General features: G+C 37.2%; 1 protein-coding gene across 9 annotated transcripts in view; it reads left to right on the top strand.

Annotated features, from left to right (window-relative positions):
• Positions 1–25471, top strand: part of EFR3A (EFR3 homolog A) — a 79981-nt gene that overhangs the window by 22068 nt on the left and 32442 nt on the right. For 5 of the 9 annotated variants that reach the window (XM_040058988.2, XM_040058999.1, XM_040058977.2 and 2 more), the window contains 6 exons: positions 1456–1532; positions 3397–3524; positions 4882–5032; positions 13406–13527; positions 15239–15388; positions 20628–20765. In XM_040058988.2, the coding sequence (XP_039914922.1) occupies positions 1456–1532; positions 3397–3524; positions 4882–5032; positions 13406–13527; positions 15239–15388; positions 20628–20765 (766 nt within the window). Of the gene's footprint in view, positions 1–1391; positions 1533–3396; positions 3525–4881; positions 5033–13405; positions 13528–15238; positions 15389–20627; positions 20766–25471 lie in introns of all 9 variants that reach the window. The other 4 variants (XM_040059021.1, XM_040059011.2, XM_040059030.2 and 1 more) reach the window with 2 other exon arrangements.

The following is a 25471-nucleotide window of genomic DNA, read 5'->3' as shown; positions in this document are numbered from 1 at the left end:
ATACATTTTTTTTCCAAGAGACAATAGCATCAGAAAGCAGATGTAGTTGAGGGAAAATATCTACTCCTGTAGAGTCTGGTAATTAAAACTAGAGTACAGCAGGTGAAATCTTTGTCATTAATCTCCCAGATGTTCTGATAAGTATGGTTAAAACCCACTAAGTTTACTTAGATATCTTAAGTAAAGAAATACAAGACTTGATGCTTTTGCAGAGAAATTGTAATCATCAAAAGTTTCTGCCAAGATACCCTTTATTGTTTTGCATTTTTTATTATTTTTAGCAATGTTATAAGAAACTCTTTGGGTATGTAAATGGATATCTTTAATAAGACATTTGTAAGGTATTTAGCTAGTCCGAATCCTTCAGGTGTTGAGACTTGAAAGACAAGATCTGCATGTATGCTTGATACATTATTGAGTGTCTTACTGTTTACTCAGTGGCTCTTGTGCATTAGAGCTGCTTTGGTGTTGATCTGAGGCTTGACCAATAGATAATATGCCCACTAAAACATTTAAAACCTGATTTATCAAATAAATTTAAAAACAAAGGTGTAAGTGTACTCTGATAAACAGTTGGACAGATACCCAGAAACTTATTTTTGTTGGTGTTTTTTTGGTGTTTTTTTTGTTTTGTTTTGTTTTTGTTTTTGTTTGTTTGTCTTTTGTTTCAGTTTTCAGGGGGGGGTTTTGTTTGGTTTTGTTTTGGGGTTTGTTTTGGGGTTTGTTTGTGCTGAGTTTTAACCTAACTCCAAAGTTCTAGTAGTTCTTAGTGCTAGAAAAAGGACCAAACAATGCTTTGTAGGCTTGTTACCTTTTTAGAGCAGGCAGTTTGACTTTTAAATTTATTAAAATTGAAGTTATGTGCATTGATCTGATGATGTGGATTAGTAGTAGAGTAGAAATGAGATTAAAAAAAAGTAATTTATCTGTTTCAAGTGACTGTCATTTCGCCGATGCCTAATAAAAGGAAGGATAACGGATAAGGGATAAGGAAGGCAGAGCTTGTTTTGTAGATTACAGTTTATATTGGTTTATATGGGTGTCTTTAAAACAGATTTCACTTTTGTTTTCTTTTTTTTAGGATAATACACATAATGCACATTTGGGTGTTTTGAAACAGTCATTCAGAATGAATATAAACCTGCAAACAAAGTAGCTTTGGTTTTAATATGACTCAATTTTAGAATCCCTGACTTTTTTGCATGTTTTTAAGTATGAATGACAGGTGCATTTCTAGTACCCGAGGTCCTTGCATTTTTTCTCATGTATTGTAGTGTGATGGTAGTTTTGTTTATTTGCCTTACTTGTACTTATTTTCAATTCCCTTGATTTTGCTTTATTGCTGATAGCAAGCTGAACTCAGTGTTATCTTCTTCCTCCATGTTTGTCAGCTTGTCCCTTCCAATGAGTCCCTAGAACTGCATCCTAAATCCCGTTGGGTAAATCTCTCCGCAGGAGTTTGCTGCTGCTGTGCTGCGCTGCGACCTCGCTACAAGCGTCTGGTAGACAACATATTTCCTGAAGATCCAAAAGTGAGTCATGGCTTTAAAATTTTAAGGGATTGGTGTTCGAAAATCTGTGGTTATAGCTTGTGCTTTAGCAATTTTTTTAAATTTTATTTTTTCTTTTATATTTTAACATTTTACCATAACATCTGCTTTAGTACTTAATAGCTTTAAGAGGGGTTAGTAGAATAATTTATCTGGAGAGGGATCCGTAGAGAACATCTGGTCTAATTCCATTCCCAAAGCAGGGCTGCGCACTGAAGAATAAAATTAATATGTGTTGCTCAGAGGACCAGATTTCATTAAACAAGGTATTCTGCTACAGAGGTAGCACTTCATCACTTTTTAGAACCACAAACACTTGCTTTCTAGTGGTTGCAGGTGTGAACATTTTCTGGTTTTCTACTTGATTTTAATTTTTTAATTCTCGACTTACTGACTGTGAGCATTTTTATAGTTCTAGTAGACTGTTGTGACCCAAAAAGGTTTTTCTGGTGTTTTTTGGTTTTCTTTTAAATTTTTCCAGGTACTCATCTACAATTTTATTTCTTCATTTCACTGTAACAGTCTTGGAGCTGTATTAAAGCCTAACTCTTACTCTCTGTGAAAATAAATAACTTCTGTATACCATTGAGGAATGCATGTGTCTACACATAATCATTTGACAGTTCAGACTGATCAAGACCTAATGTTTCTGTTGCTGTATTTGTGTGTTACCAAATTTTTATATATTTTGTTACAGTAGAAGTAAGCAGCACAGTCAGTATTTGCTTAATATTCAGCTTATGTGTTACAAAGTATGTCAGCTTTTTCTAAAACTGTGTTGTTACTGAGTGGCAGGGTTATGTAAGTGCATATTGCTGGCTTTAAAGAATATGTTTTCTGTGTATACAGTATATTGAATGCATGGAACAGTATGGTTTTATTGTTTTTTTTTTGTTCTAATCTAGTTTTTGATACAGATATAGAAACACCTGGAAAATACTACATTTGTAGTGTTTTAGTTTAAGTCTGACTCAGTAGCTCTGAGTTGGCATTTCTCAGTCTCTGCTTTGGTTAGTATTCACTGGATCAGTGCAGGACACAGGCCAGTTCAAGATGTTTCCCTTGAGATGCAGACCTTCTCCAAAGTATGAGAAGATTTGCTTGATAAAATCCATTAACCAATGAGTGTCTTAAAAGTTTCTAAGTAATTTATTTGAAAAACAAATGTTTTTATGAACTTTCAGGGAAAACAAAAATAAAAAGACAAAAAGCCTTATCCTGCTTACTTGATAATTATGATTATAACCTCATTTGAACAGATCTGTGTTACAGTTCATATTTGAAACTAATATGTTAGTCCTTAATCTTGTTCTGACAATTAGCCCTCAGATTCCTGGGGGTTAGTCTTGTTCAAGATCTGACACTGAAGAAATAAAATATTTAAACTATAATATTAAATATTTAAACTATAATATTAAATATTTAAACTACAATCTTGTTTATATATTTTATCAAAATTATGCATTGGGTGTACTTGGTGGGAAGATGGGAAGAGAAAAAAATTACATTGTACTATTAGGAAAGAAGTGTGTCTTAGAACTGGTCACATATCTCACTACATACCTTCTCTTAGAGTACCCATTCCTTCACAAAAAAATGGTGGAGCAAGCTAGTTGCTTCATTTCCTTTAAAAATATTTTAGTTCTTTCATGTTGCTGATTTTTGCAGCTAAGGTTGTGGCAATTTTGTTCGATGTTTTGGGGTTTTTTTGTTTTTTTTCCGTAGCTTATTTCCATCTGTAAGCCTCTGATCTTTAAATGTTAACTATGAAAAAAGGAAAAACACTTGGAAAGCTTTATATTTCCTATGAACTCTTTAATTTTCTAATTTGTATTTCTGTTTCTAGGATGGTCTTGTTAAAGCTGACATGGAGAAACTGACTTTCTATGCAGTTTCTGCACCAGAGAAGCTGGATCGAATTGGGGCTTACCTGGCAGAGAGACTGAGCAGGGATGTGGTCAGACATCGCTATGGGTGAGGAGAGAAGTCATTAAAAATAGATGGTAACAAGTAATGGAATTTCATCATGTTTATCCTGATAGAGTCTGGAAGGCAAGACAGACCCAGTCCCTTTGTGGTCAATTAACCTTGTCTGGCTGCCAGGTGCCCATCCAGCTGCTCTCACTTCTCCTGCTCAGCCAGATGGAGAAGAAATTCAAATGGAAAGCTCATGGGTTGAGATAAGGACAGGGAGATCACTCAGTTCCATCATGAGGAAAAGGAGACTTAACTTGGCAAGGATTGATTTGATTATTGCCAATTAATGACAGAGTAGGACAGTGAGAAATTAAAGCAAAGCTTAAAAACATATTTCTTCCAGCCATCTTTTCTTCCCAGGCTCAACTTCACTCCCAAGTCTATTACCTCCACTCCCACCAAGCAGTGCAGATTAGGACTAAGGACTGTGGTTAGTTCATACCACTACACATCCTGTGTCTCCTGCTCCTTCCTCCTCACATTCTTACGCTGCTCTAGCCTTGGATTTGTTCTTGTTGGCAGTCCTTCAGGAACTGCTCTAGCATGTCTTCTTGCCTTGGGGTGCAGTCCTTCAAGAGCAAGCCGCTCCAGCATGGGTGTCCCATGGGATCACAGATCCTGCCAGAAAAGCTCCTGCATTGGCTCCTCTCCTTGGGGCCTCCCAGAAGCCTGTTCCAGCAAGGCCTTTCTGTGGGCAGCAGTTTCCTTCAAGGCACATCCACCTGCTCCGGCAGGGTGTCCTCCATGGTCTGCATGGTGGGTATCTGCCTTCCTGTGGGCACTTACAATGTCCCTGGGGGGCTCAGGGACGTGGTGAGTTGCTCTTGGAGCTGGCTGTGTCTGTCATGGCGACAGCTCCTGGTTTCTCACAAAACCACCCCCGCAGCCCCTTGCTGACAAAACCTGGTTATGTAAGCCCATGAATGTCAGTCAGGATATAGAGAAACCAGATTATCCTTCTTTTCAGCCCTTTTGGCTAAATCAAATATTTAAATGAGAAATATTAAGTCTAAAGAGGCAGGAATTGGCCAAGAAAACCAACATCCATCACAGACCACCATTTTTTGGCCTTCATGACATCTGAAGCTGTTTTTATAATTTTATAGAAACAGAAAGGGTAAATGGCCAACACTTGATTCTATACTCTCCTCCCTTCTGCACGACTCCACCTCCCCACAAAAAAAAAGAAAAAAAATGGATGTAGGAAGTAGCCCTAAATGTGATTTTTATACAACGGGAAATATGTGCCTTCCATTCTTTCTTTTTCATTTTTTGTGTAAGATCCTAAATTGAACTAATTGAGTCAATGATAAATTTAATGATCTTTATGTGAGTCTTTCTAATTAATTTTCAGTTATGTTTTAATTGCCATGGAGGCACTGGACCAACTTCTAATGGCTTGCCATTCTCAAAGCATAAAGCCGTTTGTGGAAAGTTTCCTTCATATGGTGGCCAAGCTTCTGGAATCAGGAGAACCAAAGCTGCAAGTCCTTGGGACTAATTCTGTGAGTAAGCTCAGGTGCTAAATCAAATCAGGGTAAATCTTTGCTTCGGAAAGTAGTTTGAGAAGCCTTAAAGGATCTGCCAGTTGACATGAATTGGAAGATGCTGTCTGTAGCAGTGTATCCTTTGGGCCTAAATACAGAGCAGATACCAGCTGGAGACAAATAAACTGGGTTTTTTTCAGTGTTCCAAATTCTTTTGATATCTGGGCTCATTCCCTCTGAAAATAACTCCTGGAAGGACAGGAAAGCTGTTCTGTGAGTTTATATTTTGAGTCTTTAAGCAACCCTCCTGGGACCAATGTATAGGTAAGACAGTGTTTTGTTTTCTAGCAACTTAAGCTACACAGAAAGATTCTGAAAGTAGCTTTGAGTATTGCAACCTCACCATTTAATCAGCTTAAATATTTCAGGATTAAGATCCAGGCTTGAAGGGCATAATGAGTGGCAAAATTAAAATTTAGATATCTAGTATTCCAATTGACGTGATGGGCACAATCACAGGTATAGTTCTGTCATACTTCCCTTCTAACTGCTCTACTTTCCAGCTGGTAAAATTGGAATCTCATAAATTCTAGGATTGTGATGTGGACTGTTTTCACTTAGAGTGATTGCTGTTACATGAGCTTGTATTTCATTGTTTACGGCGGGGGGGGAGGGGGGGCGTTGTTTATTTGTGGAATCTTTGTGTAAAGCTGTTGGGCTTTCGGGCTTGCTTTCCCTTTCCAGCTGGTGGAATTAAATGGAGTTGCAGTTCAGGAGGACAGGAGAGTGTAGTAGTGTTACTACCCCAGCACAGAATTTGTTGTTATGATGGAGTAAAGAAAGTTTTGCTGTAACGTAGGGTAGAAGTGCCCTTGTTCCCCCACTAGCAGGGCAGCTTTAGTGAGTATAACAAGATCTACATCTCATTATACATATAAAAGTTTACTTACTTATTTAGATATCATTGAGCCAGGCTACCCTGCTTTTTTTGATTTCTTTGTATAATAATGCCTGGGCAAGTCCTCTTAGGGAAATGGCTTTGGAACTTGCTTCCTGGGCTCCCAGATGACAAGGTGTACATCACTTTCCAGGCGTTTAAAAGCCTTGGTTACTGCCAACCTCCACCCTGATGTACAATGCATGTGTGACTTCAAAATACATGTTACTTAACAGGACTCCACTGTAGGGTAATCTATTTGATATTTCTGTTGGTTCCTAAGTCTTTTGTGAGTAAAGAAGATTAATGGACTTCCTGAATTAGGAGATAATTTGTGTTTGTCTTCAGTAAAACTCAGGGAAAAAAAAAGTTTCCCTTAGTAAGAGGTGAAGCTCTTTGAGGCAAGAGAATTTTTGTGGTTCTTCAACAGTATTCCAAAACCTTATTTTAGCCTAACTCCGTTAATTTCCTTAGGTACCTTCTAGAGTTAATGAAGACAAAGGATACAAGTCTATTTGTATTGACTTAAGAGGGAAAAAGGGTAACAGCTTGTCTGTTACCAAGGATACTGCCTTCCTGTGTTCTTAAATATATTTTGTGAGATTAACAAAGAAAGTTTACTGCCATATTCAGTCTTTTTTCTCTCCTCCAGAAGGAAATAAAGAAACAAACAAAAACCAAAACAGGAGGAGATGGTATGGTGACTGAATAATGCTTCATGTGCTTTAGCTGCTGTGCCACTTTGGAGGGCAAATGGGTATTGCCTAGAAGAAAAGATTTTATATGAAGTAAATGCTTTTAGAATGGTGAAAAGTCAGGGAACCTTTGGAAAATTTTACATAGTATTTTTAGGAAACTCAGTTTAAGGCCTCTTCAGATTTATAGTCTACTTACATTTAAAATATGTGGAGTATGATTGTGGCTCTAAGTAGGCTTTGATTATTTTCTACCCAAAGCTTCATTGAGATAGAAAGGCAGTGATGTCTTTGAAGTAAAATTCAAACCTCTTTACTGTAAGGTTTTTTCAGCCTCACAGATTTTCTTCAGCTGTGGGAACTCTTGTGATTGCTTAAAAGGGTTTCAAAGGAAGTAAATCTCTGTACTGAACATCTCTGAATAGTTTAAAGGCTTGAAAAGATTTGGAAGCTCCTACTCTCTTCTGAGTGTGTTTTGCTGACTTCCAAATACTTGGTTTTGGACAAAGAATTTATACGGCTTGGTGCTCTATATTTTAGGAAAAAAAAATAAACTTTGACTTAGGTATTTGTCATCTTAAATTTGTACTGGAATTTTAATTTAATTTAATTTCTAATATAAGTTGATTTATTTTTGAGAAGCAAACCTGAAGATGACTATTTTAAATAAGTAATTGTTTGGGGTTTATTCATGTACTTTTAAGGCTGATCTTCGGGTTACATATAATTAGTTCCTGTGACATTTTATATGTTGCATTTATAAGTTATGTTAGCTTATTTCCTCCAGAAGTGATTTGTTTATTTTTAAAAATACCCCATAATTGTAAATCTATTCATATAAGGCAGACACTTAAAAATGGTAACATTTCATAGTGGATATAATGAATAGGTGTTGGGGGTATTTTTTTGTAGACCAATTTTCAAATTGATAATGTCTGTGAGGTTGAAAATGGCTTTTTCTAGAAAGGGAGATATTATTATAGACTATGCTAGGATAGCATATGCTAGTGAGGAAACTGAAAAAATGTGGCGGGCAAAAGTGATATCTCCTTGGCTTATGTGTTAGAGGATCTGAAGGCAGATTGCAATAAGCTTTTCCTTAGAAATTTATGACAATACTTTATTTCTCTCTCTAATTTTCTTTCAGAATTTCAGCAACTGAGTATCATGGAAAGCATCTCCATTGCTCATGTACAAATAATTAAATGTATTGCTTAGGTCCATAGTGTTTATTACTAGGATAGAAGGAACAAGCTTTAAAATATTTGACCTTGTGGTCAAAATTTTTTGCAGTAAGAGATCCAATTTGTATCTATTAATCTATATCAAATTTGTGTCCATTTCTAAAGTTTCTAAAGAAGGTTCAGAAAATTTCTTTAGTGGACAGCGGGTCAAGAACAATTGGATGCATAATTTAGTAAAACTTTCATCTTAATCTGTATTTACAAGACTGAGCAAAACACAAAATGTTTTAAGCTAATTTGGAATGCTGATGAGGTGAATCCTTTGTATTTTGCCAGTAAGGTATTGGGGTTTCATGTGAAAAATAGCAGATAATATGTGGAACCCAGTATCACCACATTTTAATTATGTACCACAAATGTTTCTTTAGTTGATAGGATGCTTGCTTTTATGAAGGCAGTATCTTTGTAGGAGCACTGAAATAATGATCCCATCAGTGACAATGTTGAGCTTCTTGTGCATGAGAAGGTGGCTATTACTGATGGTTGTCATCATTTGTTATTTAAAGGAAGATGAGCAGACTCCCAAGTAGAAAAGAGATCAACCAGTGCCAGAGACAAGACTTTCATATTTGTTACTGTTGGCCTATAGAAGCAGTTGGTTTGGGTAGAACTGAGTGCATATGTAGGTAGAAATAGTATAAAATGTCAACACTTTGAAATTAAGCTATGCCAGAATTAATATTCCCAGCAGGGTACTTACTTATTTGCTCTGTCTGCACAATGCTAATCTGGAAGTATGCAACAGAAACTTACCCTTATTGCAAGATACTTCTTTCATTCGATGTACCAATACAGAATTGTGTGCTGGTAGTGATTTAATACTCAACGGAACAATTCCATCTCTAGGATGCCTCCTCTGTATTTTTAATAGGACTTAAATCTCAGATTTAACATGCAACACTCTTTCTCATCCTGTGGGTTGTTAAATCATCTTCGAAATTTGCATCTGCTAGAATTTGAGTAAGTCCTTTAGGGTCACTCAGAGTTAAGTATTGCTTCCCTCACTCGTGCTTGTGCTCTCTAGTTTTACCATTCCATGGCCACACTACTGTGGCCCTGTAAGCCAACATTCCATTGCTGATTTTGTTATACAACTGTACATGTGGTGGTCAGGAGAATTTTTATCCAAGGGGCACAAAGTAAAATAGAATGTGAAATTATTCATCCTATTCCTATAAAACTGAAAGTGACCCTAGGTAATAATAAATAAACTAAATCACCCATTTTCATTGCTGAGAGCCTTGTGATCATTTTCATTCTGTCTTTGTAAAGTCAATGTAGCCGGCGTTTGAAGCTTTTCTCTTTAGGAAAATTGAAGTGCTTGTCCTTGTGGCATTTGTTTGTTGAAGTGCATACATAACATTCACACTTCTCATTAAGGCTATACTGTGTGGTTTGTAAGAGTCATATGTTTATAGGAGATCATGACTTCCCATGTGACAGTTTCATAATAATGAAAAACAGTACCTTGGCCTATAAAAGGTGGTAACTGCCAGTATCAGCATCCTCTTTCCCTGTTTGAAACAAGAGAAAATTGCAGACTGCAGAAGACAGACTGGGGAGCTCCGATATGAAAAAAATAATGCTTAGGTCAAGCTTAGTGTTCTTCCAGGGAGATACTTTCAGTAACATAGCTCAAATGTAATACATAGTGATTATTCTTGAATAAAACTGACCTTCTTTAAAGACATCCAGGAACCATTAAAAGTTACAATTTTTCTCCTAATGTACTTGTACATAACAATGTGATAAAACAGCATAAAGTGCATGGAAGAAATTTTGTCCTTGAGAACTTGTATGATTTACTTACAGGGCTTGCACAATCTCTCTCTCTCCTGGTAATATGATCCAAATTTCTCAACTCAGTCTGGAACAAACATCTTCTGAATAAATAATGTTTCTTACTTACTTTATGACAGATTTATATGTTTTTATACTGATTGAATCTTACTGGTTTCACAATAAATGGAAATAAAGTACTACCAGTGTAAATTCCTTTCTGTAATATAGAAGATGCTTGTGCTGGTAGAACTTCCATAAGTTACAATTGGATGCTCAGAAGCATCCACTGTTAATGAATGACATGCTTACATCTATAAAAGCTCTGTAAATAATTCTTAGGCAAGTGCTTGGACTTTCAGAAGAGTTTTGTCTTTTTAGGTTGGATAATCGTTATATCTGAAGTTTGTTTGAAAATGGGCTTAGGAGTAAAATATTCTTTAACAACAATGACAAGACAACCACTGCAATGTATAGACTGATATATTCTGTAAAAACTTAAAAATTCTATGATGGAATTGAATTTTACACTTTACTGAATGACAGTGCACAACTCAAAACTGTTACCACAGGCAGCTTTCCTGTGGCCTAAATGCTCAGTCACTGGAATACTAATCCTGGATTGTGCTTCAGAAATGCTGTATGCTCAGTGAGAGAAATTGTTTCATTATACAGATGAGGACATAAAAAACCTTTGCCCTTTCTGGATCTCCTGGTGTGCATGGCATTTTGAAAAGTGTGACTTTCATGTGTTTGTGTCCCTGCTGCAAAGCTGCACCCTGCTACAGAAGTACTCAGAAACGAGGGAGTCCCTGACACTTGTTGGCCTAAAGTCATCATTTGTTCTTACAAAGCCGTTTCTTGGTAATAAATCTTTCTGCTAGCAAAACAGTTACTAGAATGTTTTAAGCTTTCCTCAAATAATTAGTACTTCAGATAATAATAATCATAAAGTCTCATACTAAATGCAACATGAATTAATATTCTCATTCTCACAGCCACTCCCACAGTGCTCTCTGTTCTTCAGACTTATTATTTCCATCCTTTTATGGAAGTTTTCTGGGTGAATCATTTGTTGTTGAGCACTTGAATGTCTGGAAAATACTAAGATAATATTGTTTCGGGGTTTATGAAATCCTTGGTTTCATGCCTTATTGAGATGTACGGACTAATGAAATTCGTGTCTGCAAAATTAGGGAAAAAAAAATCTGTTTCTCTTTTGCTAGTAACAATTTTATGAAACAAATTAGGGAGCCATAGTACCTATGAAGCATTTACCAGGGTCTCTTGGGAAGGAAGTGATCATTTTTATTACTCACTGTATTGGAGAAAACATATGGGAGCTTTCTGTAGATCGTCTTTGTCTGTGGCAGTGAGCCATACAGAATTAGATTTTGACTTCTGTCACTTTTTTACCACCTGAAATACAGGATATTCCTAACAGAAGGACTTGTGAAATGGACCTGTACTATACAATTTTGCTCCATTTTCAGTAGCAGCTGAGAATGTAGTTTTATAAACTGTATGATTTTCAGCTGTTTCTGTAGCTTTTAGAGGGTGAACATGTAGTGCAGCTGAAAGGGATAAGTGTTTTAGATAAAACAGAAAAAAAGAGTAAAACAAAAGAGTAGAAATAATGGTAGGGTGGTGTTGTTGTTGTTTTGTTGGGTTTTTTTTCCCCCTTCCCCTGAAATACACAGCTTTCACTTCCAGCTTGAAAACCTCAAACCCTCCACAAATCAGTGTACTGTAGATTATGCTAAAGTGCTTTGGGTTTGTCTGGATGTCTGTGAGTAATGTGCTGATGAAAGCAGGTTTTGCATAATGAAAAATAGAAAGGAAGTGCCTCAGACTGTGCTTAGGAATTGATTAAAATGGTGTGAATAAAAGCAGAGGGGTCTTACTAGGATGTCACTCTGCTTAAGGGCAGAACCAGTATGGAGTCCAACTTTTCCTGACAACGTTTTGTTTTGCTTTTTGTTTGCCTCTGTAGTCTATTCTTTGAACTGTCAGTGATAGAGAATCCAAAAGGTCTTTAGGCAGTCTGCTCACTTTAGAAAGGAGGGGTTTTAATGTCTGACTTATGCTTTGCTTCACTATAAGCCTATTATTCCTTTGCCTATTACCACTGGACAAAGAAAACTGTTTATTCTCTTCTTATAGCTGTCTTCTGTATCTTTTAAGATTAATGCCTTTTAGGCAGCTGTAGTCTAGGTAATTTAGCTTATTTCATTCTTCTTTTACAGACGTTTCTCCAAAACATCTCTTGAATAATGTGAGATCTGTTTCAATTATTCACTGTTTTAGGCTATGATGTTTCAGCTGGATGCACCACTTCACTTAAGGGCTTATTTGGCCCAATTAGATGGCAAAAGTTTCTTTGTAGGTGTAATGAGTAATGCAGATGTATCACAGTATATTATTCTGTTTTTCATGCCATGGTATTGGCATTGACTAAGTTCCTTTTCTTTGTTCAGCTGTCTCTGGCTTAAAATGCTGTTTTACAGTAACCATGCCCAAATTGCTTCATTGGTTTTTCAGGTCCTATTTCCAATTGCTCAAAAACCAGGCAGCAAGTGTGCCTACAGCTCTGGCCAGCTTAGTGTTCTTTGCAAATTCAATTAACCGATTCTGCTCATCTAAGTCTCTAGTGAAGCTCAAATCATATTTTTGTACTCTGATAGTTTACAAGTGTTTCCTTTTTTTCCCAAACTCTTGTTCATCTCTCTTATGGGGAGTGTTCTTTTGACAGTGTTTTTCTAGCTTCCCTTTGAGAATTTAGTGTATTTTTTTGTCAGTAGCACCCCTGAAGTTTTGACAGATGCTGCTTTATCTGGATTCACAAGAGTTATTTACTTGTCATAGGAATAAGATGGATTGATGTGATTTGTTCTTGACAAATCCATGTTGCCTGTTACTTAGCCCTTTGAGACTTCGTAGATGTTGGCAGACGGGCATTTTTTTCTGGTGTTTTTCTGTGAATGGACTAGAGTTGACTGGGTTATAATTCCCTGACTCCTCCTTTGTCCCTTCTGTCAAGACAGAATTGACAGAATGCCTCCAAGTTTATTTCCCTTGAATTTTGGTACATCAGAATGTTGCTAGGTAGCCTGGTAACAACAGGGTTGTGTTTGATTGATTGGGCTGCTCTCTGCAACTGCCCAAGAGAGAGTGTGGCAGGGTGGGTGTCAGGCTCTCCTCCCAAGCTGGAAGAGATAGAACGAGAGGAAACAGCCTCAAGTTGAGTCAAGGGAGGTGTAGACTGCATATGAGGGAAAATGTCTCCTCTGAAGGAGTAAACAACATTGGAACCTGCCTGGGAAAGTGGCTGAGTCACCATCCCTGAGTGATGTAAAATGGGGTTTAATGGTGGACTTGGCAGTGTTAGGGAAATGGTTGGACCTGATGATTCTAAGGGTCTTTACCAACCTAGATGATTTTGCCATTTGATGACACTCACTGTCCAAGTGTTAGATGTTACCATGTTGCATAGTATGTTGTATTTCATGCAGTTTCATCCTCCCATAGCTATCTAAATGAAGTTCTTGTGGAAGGACTTTAAGAAGAAAACCCTCCTATGCAGATTCTTCTTCTCCGAAGTTTAAAGTGTTGTCAAAATTGGGTTCTAACCTTAATGCAGTTACTTTATGTTACTTATTAAATTAAGCTTATTACTCGATATTCTATTTTGGGAAATTGTTATTAAAAGCTTTTTTAAATGTATTTCATTTTCCAGTTTGTCAAATTTGCCAACATTGAGGAAGACACACCTTCATATCACAGACGCTATGACTTCTTTGTGTCCCGGTTCAGTGCCATGTGTCATTCCTGTGACCCTGATCCAGAAATACAGAATGGGTGAGTGTCACTCTGCAGGAATTACTGCAAACTGTTGGCACATTAATATTATCTGTAATACAGCTTTTATTAAGGTGCTTAGTGGAGTAGCTCATTCCATATGAAGAAAATGACAGTCTGACTTTTTGAGTAGCACCAAATATTGCAAATCTTAGGTAACTAGACCTCCTAGGATATTTAGGTTAGTTTTACCTTAATAATGTATGTTAGATTGTGTGGATTCTCTCCAGAAAGGCACCACTTATTACTGTAAATGCATGAGTTCATAACTTGAGATATTTACGAGGCTACTTATATGGAAAGCAAAAGCATATATTAAGTCTGCTCTTTGAGAATTACTCATTGAAACTGTTTTCTTAGATGTCTGAAGTATGCTCATGTATGTGAAACTCAAGAGCCTTCATAAATGGGAATTCTGTTTTTTTCCCATTCTTATAGAAGTGCCACAGTTTGTTTTCCTCCAGGTCTCCCTTGGAGGATGAGTCCTTCCCAGGAGCAGCTTTTTTAGTAGTTTGAACATCTCTTCTCTCTTGCTTTGTGTGTAATTCTACTGAAACTTTCACAAAAGATCTAGAATGAAATTGGATTCATATTAAATGCACAAGACTGTTCAGAAATAGCTAAAATACAAGCAACTACAGATTTGGGTATTTACAAATTGAAATCGAAACAAAAATAATTCTAGAACTTGCTTACCTCTGTAATTCATCTTAGAAATTTTTTCATTCAGAGAATTTGACTGAGCAAGGTCTAGTTAAGTGTTGTCCAAACCTGAATCAAGGTTTTAAAAATGAGGGATGGATTTTAATAGAAATAATTAAAAATTTTAGTGAGAGGTGTGCTTATTTCATCTGATAGCTGTACCAGCTGCTACTTGTTTTCGGAAAGTAATACTCTTCCTACCATTTGTTATAATGGATAATTTGCTATTATCACTTAAAAAATATTACTTTGCTATTCATGCACAGATTCTCCTGCAAGCTGTTTTTGTGTAATAAATTAATGACAATAGCTAGCAGCTATACTAAGTATTTTTTAACTTTTGTTACTTTTTTCTTTTTATTATTTTTCTGTTGTTGATTAGCTGTCAGTTGATTTCGTGCAAATGTTTTAGAATGAAAGTGGTTGGTTCCTTTTGTCCATTAGGCTTAAGTTGACAGAATTACCCTTTGCCTTCCATCTTGTGAATCTTTCAGAACCTTTAAAGATATTTTTATGACTAATCCATAGCCTTAATTACTATGTCTAATGACACAGTCACATGGCTGTGCTAGACATTACTTCTACTGTGTTGTGGTAACTTCCTATTTTTCTTCAGGTCTCGAATAGGCTGAGATTGTGTGAAGTTTCAGCTGATGGCTGGTAAATTGGATAGAGTTGGTGGTTTTATCCATCAACTAAAAGGTTGATGTGTAAAACCTTTGTACATCAGAGGTGATGTAGAAAGTTTGAGACGTTGTTGAGTAGTGTCAGCTTTATCCTTACAGGCCATCTTCTTTTCCGTAGTTTGTTTTGTCAGCTTCCTTACCGGTTTTAAAGGTGTTCAGAGAAAACACGGGCAACGTTAATGATTGGCCAATTTTCCCAGCTGCTGCTTGCGAGAACCTACTGGAATTCCACACTTCTGACTTGCTGCTGCCCAGTAGGTACAGAGCCCTGCTGGGAGGTGCTGTGTTTCTCAGCCTCTATAATTCCTCTTTTCCTTCCTCAGGATCCGAATTGCTGGAATCAGGGGCATCCAGGGAGTGGTTCGAAAAGCAGTTAACGATGAACTTCGAGCAACTATCTGGGAACCTCAGCACATGGACAAGATAGTGCCATCATTGCTTTTCAACATGCACAAAATAGAAGATGTTGACAGGTAACTGTATTCCTTGTCACTGGCATAGCTTTTTAAGCAATCTCTAGGCTAACTTTTTATGATGCATATTCTTTTCTTTTTACTGGAAGCAGCAACTCACCTTTGCTAGCTGAGGCTCCTTGAAATTGATAGTATAGTTCTGCATAGTGGTTCTTAATGTTTCTTGTCTTAACATCTTTTCAACCACTTTTTTCACTTGCTTGAGATTCTGTTGGCTCAAAAGTTTTTCCAGAAACTATATTTTGTCCATATTTTGACTTGATAAAAATTGTAAACTGTGTTTTATTGGATCAGATGCAGAGATGAGTAAGCGAAGGCTTTTAGGTGACTCAAATGATTTTGCTGCTCTGATTTGTTAAAAATTGAGGGTTTAATTCCTTTAGCCATTAGTAAGAACTGCTTGTCCTGGCTGAAACAGTACTTAGAGTAAGGAATTAGAGTTTTATTTATAAGTAGACTCTCTTCTTTTCTTTGCTTTCAGTGACTCCTAGGCATATTTCTTGCTATATTTGCAAAAAGATATTCAAAAAATCTCTATGACAATTGAGGTTGAGGAGATGCCAATCGCCTTACAATTGAAAAGTTGCTTTTTTTTTTTGATCCATGATTAAACACTATGTAGGTGTAAAAACTGTTTATTGGTAGCACTGGGAAATTTCCATGAAATCAGCTTCAGCAGTGCAAGCAAATTAAATATTCATTCCATGTCCAATTCTGGCTGCTTCAAAACTTGCCTGCTAAGAGGCTCAGCAGCCTTCCTATAACAACAAGCTTTTCATCCTTTCACTCAGCTTTCTAGATCTGTCAATTTTTCTTTTTTGGTTTGAGTTTTGGCATTTATTTTTCAGTTCCTCGGCTTTATTTTTTTTTTTTTCTTCTGTTATTTCTGACTGCCAGTACCTGTCTCATCTCTCAAACAAATTTCAGACTAAACTAAAATCAATAGTTGTCTCTCCATGCCTTTTCTATTTACTGCATATAACTGAGGGCCCACACAATATGTACAGAAATATCCACTTGAATTTTACATCTGAGCAGTGATCTGAGTAAGAGAGAATGGTTTCTGAAGCTGCTGTTTGAGCAAGGAGAGCCTGGTTTGCCTTTGCTTACTCTTACAGGGGTTCTAGCTGCAGGTGGGCCCTTTCCTTTGATACTCTTTACAGTGCCCTCAGGGGTCCATTTTCCTTTTTATAGCAGAAGGAAATTAACTACTGATAGAAAAACTGACTGAAGTAGGATCTGGATTAACCACTTGAAGTGGATCAGTTTATATATACTGAGGAATTTTTGTCATCTGTGGAGCAAGGCAATAGTAGTGGTAGTGTAGAAAAATCTGTCAAAAAGCAACTTAAATTTCTGAACTGTTGTGCTTGAAACTTGTCCTGTAATGCAAATTGAACAGGAAAAAAAAAGACTAATGATTTTCCAAGTGGCGAGTAGGGGCCTTTGATGATGTGCATATGACAGAAAAGCTGAAAACAGTGTTTGTAAATTGTTACCTGCTGGTTTTGAAAAATGTTGCAGACAATTTCTCATTTTATTTTATGTGTGACTTCATATTTGTGGAGCACAGAGACATCTTGAAGAGTAGGAGTAAGAAGCATATTGTTCTGGCAGATCGAGTCAAAGCATTATTTGAGAAAGAGCAGAAATTCCAGAAAATACCCCCAACTTAAGCCCATAGGAGCAAAACCATTGTGGTGGTGCAGAACTGTTTTATTAGATTTTTGTAAGAAGTTTATGTTATGGTTCGTTTCACTGTATCCCCAATTCTGTATCCCTTTTGTGTTGTCTGTATAATAAGGTGTTTTGTGTCAATCATCCCATACCTCACATGACATGTAACATCCCTTCTGCCCCAACCCCCCTCTCTGGGGCAGCTTGCCTATCACTCCCGGGGTCCCTCCCAGATTGTGAAATCTCCGTGAGAGAGCTTCAGGTGATAGGCAGCCTGGGGGGAATTCCTTTGGCTCTGGATTTTAGTGGTCTGAAGCTTGGGGGTGGGCACACCTTGTTACCCCCTGAAACCCCTGATTTGTGGTCTTTTTTGTATCCTCCCTGGGACCCTCCCCCGCTTATAGGGGGTGGGAGGGAGGAGCAAACTCTCTCAGCCACCAGGTTCTCAGCCTGGAAGCTCTCAGCCACTGGGTTCTCCACCTAGAAGCTCTCAGCCGCCAGGTTCTCAGCCTGAAAACTCTCTCAGCCGCTGGGTTCTCCACCTAGAAGCTCTCAGCCACGGGGTTCTCAGCCTGGAAGCCCCGAGCCGCTCGCCTCGGAGCTTGGAGATCTCTGCTAATAAACATCCTTTAACCTGCTAAGCTGAAAGCCAGCCTTTTCTCTTCTGCTGCTATTGACTGTCACCTTTGGGTCCAGCTGCCAAGCCGAGAAGCCAAAACGAACTGGAAACTTTGTGTCCGTGTTGACCCGAGCTAGCTGGGAGTCCGCTCCCACCCGGAGCGGGGACGCAACCGGACATAAACCATTTTTGGTTAAAGTTGAAGTACATGTAGGTACTTACCTTGAAAGTCAGTGTAATTTTAGTTTGTGGCACTTTAGAGCTTAATTCAAAATTCTTTTGAGTACATACCAGGTGAGACACTTCCTGGAGTTAAGGATTTACTTTTTAAATAACATTTAAAAAATATAATTGTATTTGTGGATGTCATTATTTGTTCCCATAGCTGAATGCACAGTCTAGTTACGTGCCTATTAGACATTATGTTATGTGTCTATCAATTTATGTGCATCTCCAAAATAGGGAAGGGATGTATGAAATTGCTAATTCCCTTACTTTGTGACATATTCTTCATAACTGTGGAGCTAAACCTGCCAGCCTTATTTCAGGCAGAGGAACACTCTAGCACTCAATGTAAACTTGACTTCATATCCTTGTGATATACCTCTAATGTTCATACAAATTCTGTCTTAGAGGAAGGTAAGAATTTATTTCTTTCTCAGGGTGAGTGAATCATAGTCAAACATTCCTGTACCACCTCTGCTCAAAAGTGGTGGTTAAGTCTTACTTCATGTGTCCTGTCCTATCTTTAGGCAGTCCTGGCTTTGTGGCATTTAAGAAGTCTCATGCTTTAGTTGCTGATTTGCTGTGAGCTAGTTTAAGTCTGTGAGTAGGCATTTGCTATGGAAACTGCTATACTTCAACACAGCCTCCTTCCAGTTCCTTATTGCCACTTCTGATAGAGATTGCCCACAAAAAAGCCAGTAGAGCAGCTGAAGGGAGTTGTCCTTGCTCATTTCATTGGAAAGCACGTTTTCAGCCCTCTTGTGGTAGTACAAAAGGTCTAGATGCAGAGGAATCCTACTGGTTGTTTTTTTTCTTAACTGTTGCAGTTGGATATCTCAGAGGTTTTCTGAAATATCTATAAAAAACAAATCAGTGAAACAAAATGAGGAGTATGAGTTACTCGTTTGAATCTAGAAACTTAAGAGGCTGTACAAAGCTTTCCTATAAAACTAAGAGAGTGCTCAGTATTCATTATCTATTATCTGACTAAGCCAAGGAGCGCTTACTGAGAAATACTTTGAGGTAGGTGCTGTTATACTTCAAATGAAATGTTATTCCTACAGACAACACAAGATAATTTTAGACATTCTGATGCAAAGAGTAACATTTTCTACTAGGAAGATTCATCTAAAAAAAAACCTCCCAAGCAGTACTGAGAAGTCACCTTCTGTAGGTTTGCATATATAAGCACTTAAAACATAACTTATTTTACTTCATTTTAATTGGAATTCTTTAGACAGACTTAGCTCTGAGTGCTATGCAACCTGCTTTCTTCTTTCCTCCTCACACGCCCACCTTTGCAATGCTGTTGTATTTTAAGGAATCTGTGTCAAAACAGCAATGGAAATGACAATCCTGCACTATGTCTTGTACCTCCTCTGTGCTGAGAAGGGTGTCCATCTTCCTAGATCAGACTCCAGACAGTAAAGGGAAGGAAAAAAAGGGGAGGTTGGGTGGCACAGCAGTTGGATAAAGCTGGAGTTCTGTGGTACTCATGGTGGAGTATATACAATTTGTCATACCTTTTAAAATTCTAATCATGCCGCACTTGTAAAACTATTTCTCCTTATCTAATAGGGTTCCTTAGGCTCTTCTGTTATTAAAATCTGACAAGCTAGCACTGTTGTGGTAACTCCTGAAACACTGATGTTTCCAGAGGCAAGAGGATTTTCATATGGCCAATTTTAGATTGAAGTAGTATTGAAACACTAGAAAGTCTTTTGCCGTCAAAAGATGTATTGCAACTATGATGTTAACATGTTCATTTGACTAGTGTCATTTCAACTTGCAACTTTCTATGATGCTCTAAAGCTTTTATGCTGCTTAATTAACTGAATGTTCTTGGTTGACCCTTTCAATCATATTTAACACACAAGCTTGCACTGCAGAACTGAAATTACGTTTAAGGGTTTTGGGTACTGGTTTTTGCAGTCTAAAACTAAAGATGCATCATGTTAATTTAAGTGAATGAATTCTCACTTAAGTTCCTATAATGTGTTTTATGAGAGGAAAAAAAAAGGTTGCTACTTGTAGGTGCAGTGACTCTTGGTAAGCAATGGGGGTACCCTGGGGGAGCTGTTTGCTTTCTTTCTGTGTGTGCACCACAGTGCCCACAGCCAGGGGCTCAGCAGGGCCCTGTCCATAGTAATGATGGAAACACTCAGGTGGAAGGTGACCCACTTCTGCACTGTCTGTTTAGAGGTAACTGTGTGAGTGATAATGTTCTGATTAGTTCACTCAGACATTTTTTTTCAACTCACAAGCCATCTGTTTGTGCAGAAGTATAGGAGTTCCATTTAGTGCCCACCCACACTGTATAGACTGAGTAGAGGGCAGGTGAGTGAGATCATTAATCTGAGCAGTATTATTAAGATTTTTTTTGTGGTTTCACAGCCTTCATTCATTATTTGCAACACACAGTGTTTTTGTCAAAATGTGGTAGGTAACAAGTTAACTGAATATTAGCAGCTTTTGTGTTTGCCATATAAATATTTACTAATACAGTGGTCAGTACTGAGTGAACAGAAGATGATCTATGGTCCTGCTATAAGAGAATAAAATATTTTATTCAGAATTTTGGTTTGATGCATATTTGAAATACAGTTCTTGCCTAGTTCAAGAGTGTGACTCAGGAATGTTTTAATCCAAGGGTGGATACGGTAAAGGAAAAGTGAATATTAGTTGATGATATAATTAATGCATTTTGTCTTACTTCAGCAGAATAGGCCCCCCATCCTCTCCTGCAGCAGGAGTGAAAGAAGAAAATCCTTCTGTGCTGGCTGAGAATTGTTTCAGGGAGCTACTGGGACGAGCAACCTATGGAAATATGAATAATGCTGTCAGACCGGTTTTTGCGTAAGTTGAAAATATATGGAAGATCTTAAGATGTTTTCTTTATTCCATCCTCAATTCTGTTGCATTAAATGTCTTCCTACTTTCCAGCACAAAGGTTTCCATTCACATTTCTTAAAAAAAATTACCCCTATTTTAATCTCTCCTCTTTGCTGCCTGTCTGTAAACTTCAAGGCAGTTATGGAGGAATGTGTATCCTGCTTTACTGATTTTTAGAAGTGAAGTACAATAATTTCCATGTGTTGTTGCCTGAGCTTGTCTTTTTTTTTTTCAATGTGAAACTTCATCCAGGCTATTAATGTCCCATAGATAAGTGTTACAATCAGTGGAGAGTCAAACTAAGTAAAATACAAGTAGCACAAAAAATACTGTGCCCCATAAAGTTACAATTTATATTTGCCTGCCATTTTCTTCCAGGCCCTATTTCAATATTCTTTGAGGAGTATCTTTAACCACTCATTTAGGAGTGAATGGCAGATATGCACACAGTATGCACATTATTCACAAAAACACACAGTACAAATTATACTTCATCAGATATAATATATTAACACTGAGTGATACCACTTTAAAACCCTGGCTTTTCCTGGTCATGAGGAGACCTGCTTACTTCTTGTAGATTCTGCAAAGTATATCCCAGGTACAGGATTACCTTCTCTCAGATGAACTATTTTTTCCCACCTAGCTTAAGTATTTTATTTATACACTGAAAGTCCTTCAAGCTACCAAAAGCCATTTTCAAATTACTGGTGTTAAGAACAGAAATTACAAAGATAGAGTGGGTGTTGAAGGCAGAAAACTTTTGTAACCCCTTATTTATCTTGAAAAAGCATTGACTACAAAGGACTTTACCATCCCTTACTTTCTGTATGTGTCTGTTTTACCAACCTGATAGGAGTTTCTGTTGCAAAGTTGAGTGTTAAAAAAACGTTCATTGTTTCCTTGATTTAAAATTTGCATTCCTCCAAAATACTTGTGATCACAGTGAACGTCTAAGTACTAAACAGTCTGGATGGACTACTTGGTATTACATGCAGCTGCTTTCTTACCACTTCTCAATTATTTTTGTGAGTTTATTTCAAAACTTTATCATCATTTGCAGTGATTTCAGTCTTTTGAATCATTTTAGTATCTGGGAAATTTCCTACAAATAATTCCTGATACCACAGACTAGAGGTAGTGCTTGCTTTGGAGTTTGAAAAGGCATCATAGCTGCTTTTCCTGTGGCTAATCTAAAGCCTACATCTCTAAAGTATTATTTCCAGCCTACTTTCATTTCTTACGTGCTATGACTGTAAGGAGCCAGTTGACTCTGTGTGCACCTCAGCTTGCCACATGCTGCATTTATGCACCAAAACGAGTAGATAGTGACCAGTTACTCAGAACTTGTTATCTCCTCTATGAATAGAGAGCCTTTGTTGTCACCATTTTTGTGTTTCTCTTTGAGGAAAAATTGCCAAATGTGTCTTTTTAGAAATGACTGCTGTAAGGGTTTAGTATTTTTGAAGAACAAGAGGTGCAGAAAATGCAATTTCAGGCTGTTTTTCCTAAACAAAAATGGAGTGCTGTATCTAATCAGCTTCACTTTGTGAATGATAGAACAGTTAGAATGAAAGTTTGAGATAGTCTATTGCACTTTATTGGATTGAGAAACCTGACTTAGCTTCTGATTGGAAAACAGTTTCTTTGAACAATATTCAGCTATTTCACAGCTTTTAAGGAAACTCTGCAAATACAGATAAGGTCTCTTATTACAGTTCTAATGTGAAGGTGCAGGTTCAGTTCCCCACCTAAAGGCTTGCTTTATGTGGCACTGCAGTATCAGGCAACATGCTGCCACTTCTTTGCAAACCAGAGAGAACAGTGCTGCTTGCATCATGAGGCAGGGTTTATTCAGTAATTGAGGGGTTTAAATGTAATGAAGATAGTAGAAATCTGAAGTCAGTCTCCTGGTATAGGTTTGGATTAACATTAATTTTCCTTACCTTAGGTAGAAAATCTCCATGGTTATAAGTTGTCTACATGCAATAGCTAGAAACTCTGAAGTAATAAATTGTAATAAAATCTTACAGATCAATCTCACTAATTACTTAATGAAAGTCAAAAAACGTTGCATTAACATTACATGATTTTTTTTTGTGTCAACAGTCAGAAGCTCTTGAGATGTACTTAGCATGGATTTGCAATGGTGAATAGGTTAGGCAGATTCAGAAAGATCAGAAATCTGGTGAAACTTCCCAAGTGTAGCAGTCATTTCCATTCTTGTGAGTTAGCACATAACTTATGCAGGGGTTTGGAATATTAACAAACTGGTGTTCAGTATTCTTTCAGCAAACATGATGCACAAGCAGAATATTTTATATATTTCCATACAGGCATGCCTCAGTTACGCTTTCTGATCCTCGCTATCAATTTATCATCTATTACTTGAAGGATTACTTGCATGGGTGGCACTGAGAAAGAATTCAGGGATCCTTAGTGGCTCCCTCCCCAGAAACATGCAGTATTGGTTTTTGCTGTTCCTTTGAAACTGAGAGACCTAATTGTGCACATTTGCTACATATATGCCACAGATCTAAGTGAAAGGCAAGAGTTTGGTGTTTGTTAATCCAGCAATAGAATGTTTTGCAATCTTTATTAGATATTCCTTATTGGAAGAAATGTAATTTGGAAAAAAAAAAAAAAAAAAAGAGTTTAGGTGCAACTTGATTTTAACTGAAGTAAATGTACCATACTAAAAATACCCTTTACTGTTTTTTGCAAAAACAAAACTACATTGAGTACGCTTGCTATGATCAGTAAAATACATCACCCACAGGAATCTAATCCTGGTGTCCTTAGGAGGAAAATTCCAGTATACAAAGTGTGCTGCCCATTGAGCTGTTACACAAAGCTTTAACCAAGTCTGTCATCTTCCCCCAGCTGTCTTCCCAGCAGTTCATCTATCTGAAGCAGATAATACTCGGCCTTTCTGGCAAAATAAAACTGTATGTCTTGTTTAGAGAGGTATTTTTTTGTTTTGTTAACCTGATATGGGATGCATATATATATATATATGCATATATATGCATATATGCATAATCTGCCTGAATGGATCTGTGGGGCAGATGAATAGGAACTGTCAAGGATAACAGAGAACACAAGCTGCCCTGAAAGATTAAAGGATCAGTTCCAATCAAGAGAAGATAGTGGAGAGTGTGATTTTCCATTTGATGAGACAAATAAAATACATTAGCAGAAATAAGCTATCATGTACAAGATATGATGGACTATACTGGAATGATATTAAGAGAGGAAGAGGACATGAATAAATACATCATGAGCCACTAAGCCTTGAAGGATTTAAAGAAGTAATTCTATTTGGTTTTCTGTCCCAAGGCAGGATTAAATACACCTGTGCACAAGAAAGGCAGCTACCCCCAACAGTACTCAAGATGGATATTTCATAATGCAAATCTGCTGTTATATTGGCAGGCAAATACCTTTAAAATTCCTGACATTCTTTCCTCTAGGGATTTCTGTTAAAGGTATGGAATGTGTCAAAATGGCAGAACTTTTTTTTTAATCTCTGCGATGGAGTGCAAGATAATGTAGGGCTCAGGAGATGCTTTGTGTCATCTGGTTCAATCAACCTTGGAGGAGATCTGAGTACGTGGGTGACTGGGCTGGGAGCAGCTGCCCAGGGAGGGAATTGCGATCTGCAGATTCTAGGCAGAGTAAGTTCCAGCATCCAGCCAGTCCTGCTGTGTTCACAGTGCTGACTTCTTTCACCTCTAGGGCTTTCAAGTTTGTTGTTTCAAGCAACTTTATATGTTTCCTAAGTTCTTTGATAAAAGGGAGAGCAGTAATGATTCTGTAGCTAAGATACATATTTAGGAAAACAACTTAAATTCAAGTTCTGTTACAAAGTTTTTTTGTTGATTTTCTTCAATCTAGACTGAAAAATACAGGTTTTTTTCCCATGCTTTTTCAGGGACTCAGATCTCTTTTTTACAAAAATCTGTGCGTCCTATTCGTAGCTTTCAACATTTCTGCTTGAACAGAATTCTTTATATTTGCTTGAAACTCTGATACTTTTTTTTTTTTTTCATTTGTGGTTCCTATTCCATTTAAAGAGAAACTGATGCATTTATTATTTGGATTTTGATTTGATATTTCTTGCAGTAAGTGTTGAAATACTTCAGGGCATAAAAGCATATACACAGGTAGAGCAGCTCTTTTTTGTTTTCCATATATTTTATTTATGAAACCACTATGAAAGCAAAAATACTTCTTAGAGTTTCTATTCTGGATGGAGCATTCAGCCCTAATTATTTTGCAGCTTGTAATTCAAAACAACTTCTTTGTCTTCTGAAGAATAGAAATTTTCAAGGTGTTTCAACCTTCAGCAGATCCCTTTCATGTAAATAAGCATCTAATGTGATAGCACTCTTTGTGGAAACAGTATATTCTTAACTATATATGTTTGGTTTAACTAGGTTCCTTAAATTTCTGGAACAGGGATTACTGTTCAGCCAAATGTTTTGTGATCACATCCTAGACCTAGAAAATAAGTGCTTTTGTGAAGCTCTAAATTTCTCACCTAGTTCCTAAGTCATTGTGTAGGAGTTTCATGTAAGTAAATAATCCCTTTGAGATGAATTTTGAGAAAATTCTTAAGATACCATTTATTATATCTGCAGAATGTAATTATTTCATTATGTCTTAAA

This window comes from Hirundo rustica, chromosome 1 (assembly GCF_015227805.2).
Source record: "Hirundo rustica isolate bHirRus1 chromosome 1, bHirRus1.pri.v3, whole genome shotgun sequence".
In the NCBI taxonomy this organism is placed as follows: domain Eukaryota; kingdom Metazoa; phylum Chordata; class Aves; order Passeriformes; family Hirundinidae; genus Hirundo; species Hirundo rustica.
This window is presented reverse-complemented; position numbering and strand designations above follow the sequence as displayed.